The sequence below is a fragment of the Colobus angolensis genome, unplaced genomic scaffold (genome assembly GCF_000951035.1).
Source record: "Colobus angolensis palliatus isolate OR3802 unplaced genomic scaffold, Cang.pa_1.0 Scaffold64, whole genome shotgun sequence".
Taxonomy (NCBI): Eukaryota; Metazoa; Chordata; class Mammalia; order Primates; family Cercopithecidae; genus Colobus; species Colobus angolensis.
In genome coordinates, this window is record NW_012120043.1 from 1734896 (window position 1) to 1741642 (window position 6747).

The 6747-nt window shown below is 56.3% G+C and overlaps 1 protein-coding gene across 1 annotated transcript in view; it reads right to left on the minus strand.

Moving 5' to 3' along the window:
* Nucleotides 1-6747, minus strand: part of ATP8B3 (ATPase, aminophospholipid transporter, class I, type 8B, member 3) — a 28726-nt gene that overhangs the window by 11856 nt on the left and 10123 nt on the right. The window contains 6 exon segments of the mRNA XM_011964037.1: nt 1447-1559; nt 1650-1888; nt 2314-2474; nt 2565-2596; nt 5022-5230; nt 5335-5525. Coding sequence (XP_011819427.1) covers nt 1447-1559; nt 1650-1888; nt 2314-2474; nt 2565-2596; nt 5022-5230; nt 5335-5525 — 945 coding nt within the window.

The following is a 6747-nucleotide window of genomic DNA, read 5'->3' on the forward strand; positions in this document are numbered from 1 at the left end:
AAATAGAGAGTGGGGAAAAGGGCCGGGCGTGGTGGCTCACGCCTGTAATCCCAGCACTTTGGGAGGCTGAGGCAGGCGAATCACTTGAGGCCGGGAGTTTGAAACCAGACTGACCAACAGACAAACCTGACTGACTGGAAACCCCGCCTCCAGTCAAAACACACAAAAAATTAGCCAGATGTGGTGGTGCATGCCTGGAATCCCAGCTACTTAGGAGGCTGAGGTGGGAGGATCCCTAGAACCTGGGAGGCTGAGGTTGCAGTGAGCTGAGATTGCCCCATCGCACTCCAGCCTGAGTATCAGAGCAAGATTCCGTTTCAAAAAAAAAGAAAACTGAGCCGCCCCTGCTCCTCACCTGCTCTGTCTCAGACACCTGCTCCCACCCCCAGACTCTCAGCTCTCTTTTGCCTCCAGACTTTCTTGGAGGACTGTTTCCCTGCCAGGAACACCTTCCCTACGCTTTGCACAGCAAATTCTTTTTTATTTTTCGGGGATGGGGGACAGGGTCTCACTTTGTCACCCAGGCTGGAGTGCAGTGGCTTGATCATAGCTCACTGCAGCCTCGAACTCCTGGGCTCAAGCGATTCTCCTGTCTCTACCTTCCAAACAGCTGGGATCATAGGCGCATGCCATCATACCTGGCTAATTTCTTTCTATATATATATTCTTTAAATAGAGGTGGTTTCACCATGTTGCCTGGGCTGGTCTCGAACTCCAGGGCTCAAGTAAGCTGCACACCTGAGCCTCCAAACGCTGAGATTACAGACAGGATCCACCACACCCGGCCTGCATAGCAAATTCTAACTATCTCTCAAGACCTTCTATGCAGTCCACCCACCCAGAGCCTTCCCCAACCTGGGCTCCCCCAGTCCCAGGCCCCTCCCTCTGACCCTCAATTTTGGGATCTCTGAGCCCCTGCTTTAGGCCCCTCATTTCTCAAAGGCCGGACCCAGGGTTGGGGCCTCTAGGGGCTGGGAGGAAACTGGGCAGGCCCGGAGAGTAGACACTCCAGGCTGGAGTGCAGTGGCGTGTGCTTGTAATTCCAGCTCCTCGGGAGGCTGAGGCAGGAGAATCACCTGAACCTGGGAGGTGGAGGTTGCAGCAAGCCAGGACCGTGCCACTGCACTCCAGCCTGGGCAACAGAGCAAGAGTCTGTCTCAAAAAACAGAAAAGAAAAGAAAAGAAAAAGACACTGTCTCTGGGGGGTACACTCTGGAGTTCAGCTGCCTTCCAATCTGTGTGTGTGTGTTGTGTGTTGCCAGGGGAGGGTGTTTTGTACAGTGCACAACCTACCCAACTGTACATAGCCATCCCAGGTACCGGCAGCCATTCATTTCTCTGTACATTCTCCTCCCCTGCCTCTTCCTCCTGTCCCTACACACACACACACACACACACACACACACACACACACACACACCAGCCTTCCTCCCTGCAGGGACTCACAGCCAAGGCCGCCTCTGTGGCAAATTCCGTTGCCCCTCTACTGTGCAAGCGTTCGAAGATGACCGTGTCGGCGCCCTTGGTGTACAGGCAGATGGTGCCCTCTGGCTTTCTGACTGTGGGGAACAGGCCCTGCTGCCCACAGAGGCTCCCCCTCTGCCCACCCGCCTCGGGGGGGGGCCCAGGGCTTGGGCGGCGGGGCTCACCCAGCACCGACATCCGTTTGCGCATGCTGTTGAAGTCCATTATGGCCAGGACCTGGTAGACCCGCTCCTCCCCCAGCTCCACGATGGTGATGGTGTCCCGGGTGCGGGACAGGAACACGTAGCCGAAGTTCCGGGCCGCGGTGACCAGCGCCCCCTCGTCGGGGGAGGCCGCCTGGTACAACAGTTGGTCTGGTGGGGAGGGGGCCGTGTTGGGGTCACGTGGTGGAGCCCATCTCCGTCTCCACAGTGCAGGGAGGAGATGGGTACCGCCTGGGCTACACCTTCACTGATTGTGGCGGGGGATCCCCGCCTGGACAGCCTCTCAGCCAAAGGCACGAAGGGCACCGCTGGAGCGGAGACGACCTTCCTGCCCAACACCACGTCGCCGGGCTCCCACCGCAGGTCTGGACATCCTTTATGGAGCCCTGAGGATGCCACACCCGCCCTCCAGCCACGGGACCGGGCAACACGTCTGGGCTCCAGGCCCGGACACCCTCCAGGTGGGGCTGGGGTCACCGGCCTCAGCGCCCCCTAAGCCGGGTGAAGGGAGCCCTGGAAGATGGGCTGGGTGAGCGGTGGGGCTGGGGACACTGCCGTGCCCGGGAACCGAGCGGCCTCAGAGATGGGGAGGCGGGGGGGGGGGGGGGGGACGCGCCCGGGGCACTCACGGCGGCTCTCCCGCACCATCACCGTGTGGCAGATGGCCAGCAGGCGCCAGAACTCCCGCACCGCCGTGTCCCTGTCGCTCCGCACAAGGTGCAGCAGGGCCGCGTTGCGGAAAAGCAGCTTCCCGTCCGCGAACTTGTTCCAGAGGTAGGGGTTCTCCTGGGGGCGGCGGGGCGCGGGGGCTGTGGGCGGCCACTCCCTGTGCCCCGTCCCCGTCACCGTCCCGCGCTGCAGGGCCGGCAGGCTCACCTTAGGTCGGGTCCTGGCCTCCGAATCCGTCCCTGGGGGAAGACATGGCTTCAGGCGCCGGCTCCCACAGGCCCCCCATTCGGGACCCCACAGCCCCTGCCTCCTAGTCTCAGGCGCCTGGGGGCCACCGGAGGCAGCCACACGAGCCAGGCCTGCAGTCCTGGAATCGACACCCCTAGCCATCTTGGGGCGAAAGCTGACCTCGGTTTCTACCATCTGCAGAAAGCGGGGAAGGGGGAGCACGCCCTCCTGTCTCCGAGGGATCCCTAAAAGGACGGGCGGGAGCGGGATGCGGCTCTATCTGTGGGACATATTTTGTTTCCCACTCTTGCGGTGAGTTTTTGTTTTTTTTTTAATTTATTTATTTTTATTTTTTTATTTTTGAGACACAGTCCTGCTCTGTCGCCCAGCCTGGAGTGCAGTGGCACAAGCTCAGCTCACTGCAACCTCAGCCTCCTGGGTTCAAGCCATTCTCCTGTCTCAGCCTCCCAAGTAGCTGGGATGACAGGCACCTGTCACCACGCCTGGCTCATTTTTGTATTTTTAGTAGAGATGGGGTTTCACCATGTTGGCCAGGCTGGTCTCAAACTCCTGACCTCATGATCCGCCCTCCTCAGCCTCCCAAAGTGCTGGGATTACAGGCATGAGCCATTGCGCCCAGTCACTTTTTATTCTTTATTGTTCTTAGAGATGGGGTCCTACTCTGTGGCCCAGGCTGGAGTGCAGTGGTGCGATCATAGCTCACTGCAGCCTCAACCTCCCGAGCTCAAGCCATCTTCCCTCTTCAGCCTTCCAAGTTGCTGGGGCAACAGGTGCACACCACCCCTTTGTGGTGTCTTTTTTTTTTTTGAGATGGGGTCTCTCTCTATCACCCAGGCTGGAGTGCAGTGGCTTGACCTTGGTTCACTGCAACCTCCACCTTTGGGTTCAAGCAGTTCTCCTGCCTCAGCCTCCTGAGTAGCTGGGACTATGGGTGCATGCCACCACGCCCGGCTAATTTTTGTATTTTCAGTAGAGACAGGGTTTTGCCATGTTGGCCAGGCTGCTCTCAAACTCCTGACCTCAGGTGATCTGCCCGCCTCAACCTCGGGCCCATTTTTCTATAGCTGAACTTGAACCATTTCTTGGGGACTTCTCACTACACTAAATTATGACCCAGTTCAAACTATGTGCCCTAGTTATAAATTAGATCCGGGGCTGTCAAACTACACCCCACCACATAGTCAGTTTTTGTACAGCCTGCGAGCTAAGAATTGCTTTTGGATTTTTAAATGGTCAGGAACAAAAATGGCAAGAAGAATATTATTTTGTGGCTGGGCGCGGTGGCTCATGCCTGTAATCCCAGCACTTTGGTTGGGAGGCCGAGGCGGGTGGATCACGAGGTCAGGAGATCGAGACCATCCTGGCTAACATAGTGAAACCCCGTCTCTACTGAAACTACAAAAAAATTAGGCGGGTGTGGTGCTGGGCGCTGAGGCTGGGAGGCTGAGGCAGAATGGCATGAACCTAGGAGGCAGAGCTCGCAGTGAGCCGAGATCACACCACCGCACTCCAGCCTGGGCAGAGACTCCGTCTCAAAAAAAAATACTGTTTTGCAATCTGGGAAATACTCAAGAAATTCGAATTTCAGCATTCACAAATAAAGGCTTGTGAGAGTCGAAAGAAGAATAGTGGCCAGGCATGGTGGCTGACATCCTCACATCTGTAATTCCAGCGCTTTGAGAAGCGGAGGCGGGTGGATCGCTTAAGCCCAGGAATTCAAGACCAGCCTGGGCAACACAGGGATACCCTGTCTCGACAAAAAATACAAAAATAAGCTGAATATGGTGGCACGCTCCTGTAGTCCCGGCTACTTGGGAAGCTGAAGTGGGAAGATTGTCTGAGCCCAGGAATTGCAGGCTGCAGTAAGCTATGATTGTACCACTGCACTCCAGCCTGGGCGACAGAGCAAAGCCCCATCTCAAAAAAAAAGAAAAATACTGTTTAAAAGTTTGGCTAGGTGTGGTGGCTCATGCCTGTAATGCCAATATTTTGGAGGCTGAAGTAGGCGGATCACCTGAAGTCAGGAGTTCGAGACCAGCCTGGGCAACATGGTGAAACCCCATCTGAAAAAAAACACAAAAATTAGCCAGGTGGGGTGGCGTGCAACTGTAATCCCAGCTACTTGGGATGCTGAGGCAGAAAAATCAACCCGGGAGGTGGAGGTTGCAGTGAGCCGAGATCGTACCACTGCACTCCAGCCTGAGCAACGAGAACAGAACTCCGTCTCAAAGAGAAAAAAAAAAACGTTTGCTGGCCCCCTCTAAAAAAAAAAACCAGGCCATCTTGCTACGGTTCCCTGGTTCTGATTCGGGCGGGGGTGCTGGGCATGGGGCCAGACGTGGCTCTGGTTCTTGGGCACCCTGAGCTCCTTGGAGACGGAGGACCCAGCCGGGAGCTCAGGTGTCGGGGCCGCACCATAGACGCGGCCGTTGATACAGCACTTGTTGAAGGTCAAGATGTTCTGCGTGAGCGTGCCCGTCTTGTCCGAGAAGATGTATTCCACCTGGCCCAGGTGGTCGTTGAGGCTGGTGCTGCGGGCCTTGGCGGGCACGTCCTGCGGCTGGTAGTACATCTGCACGTCCCAGTTGATGAAGACGCTGTTCCCCAAGTAGATGAACTCGGACCTGCAGAGGCACTCGGGGTCACGGTCAGCCCTGCCTGCTGTGCGCCATTCCCCGTGCCTCCCCGTTCTGTGTCTGCACCGGGCGCGCGGCCGGCAGGGACTCACAGGATGAACATGGACATCGGGATGGTGACGCTGAGCAGGATGAGGAAGCCCCAGAAGATGAAGAAGGACTCTGCGGCCACACTGCTGCCGTGCAGCCCTGAGAGGTAGTAGTGCTGGTCTTTGAAATCTCTGACGGAGAAACCGAAGCTGAAGGCCAACACCAGGCAGATGAGCAGCACGGAGATGAAGATCTGGAAGGCGGACGTGACAGGGTGGGTGACGGGGGCAGGGGTCCCCCACTCTGCCATCGGGATGGGGCGGACAGAACCATAAGGCTGGGGCTGGGCACGGTGGCTCACGCCTGTCATCTCAGCACTTCGGGAGGCTGAGGCAGGCGGGCGGCTTGAGGTCGGGAGTTCAAGACCAGCCTGGGCGACAACATGAGACCTCATCTAGATGAAAAACTTAAGAAATACATTAGTCAGGCACGGTGACGCACACCTGTAGTCTCAGCTGCCCAGGAGGCTGAGGCCAGAGGATCGCTTGAGCCTAGGAGGCTGCAGTGAGCCATCATGGTGCCACCGCACTCCATCCTGGGCAATACAGTGAGATCGAAAAGCATTTGTTTATTTTCTTTTTTATTTTTTGAGACGGAGTCTCGCTCTGTCGCCCAGGCTGGAGTGCAGGGGCACGATCTCAGCTCACACAAGCTCTGCCTCCCTGGTTCACGCGATTCTCTGCCTCAGCCTCCTGAGTAGCTGGGACTGCAGGCGCCCACCACCACGCCTGGCTAATTTTTTGTATTTTTAGTAGAGACCGGGTTTCCCCGTGTTAGCCAGGATGGTCTAGATCTCCTGACCATGTGATCCACTCGCCTTGGCCTCCCAAAGTTCTGGGATTACAGACGTGAGCCACCGGGCCCAGCTGAAAAATATTTATTCTTATTTATTTATTTATTTATTTATTTATTGAGACAGAGTCTTGCTCTGTTGCCCAGGCTGGAGTGCAGTGGCACAATCTCAGCTCACTGCAACCTCCACCTCCGGGGTTCAAGTGATTCTCTTGCCTCAGCCTCCCAAGTAGCTGGGATTAGAGGTGCCTGCCACTACACCCAGTTAATTTTCAATTTTCTGTAGAGATGGGGTTTCACCATGTTGTTCAAGCTGGTCTCAAACTCCCAACCTCAGGTGATCCGCCCACCTCAGTCCCAGAACGTGCTAGGATTACAGGCATAAGCCATCTCGCCCAGCCTAAAAAAAATATTTATTTTGGCCGGGCATGGTGGCTCATGCCTGTAATCCTAGCACTTTGGGAGGCTGAGGAGGGCAGATTGCTTGAGCTCAGGAGTTCAAGACCAGCCAGGGCAACATGGTGAAACCCTATTTCTACTAAGATACAAAAAATCAGCCAGGAGTGGCGGCAAGCCCCTATATCCCAGCTACTCGAGAGGCTGAGGCAGGAGAATTGCTTGAA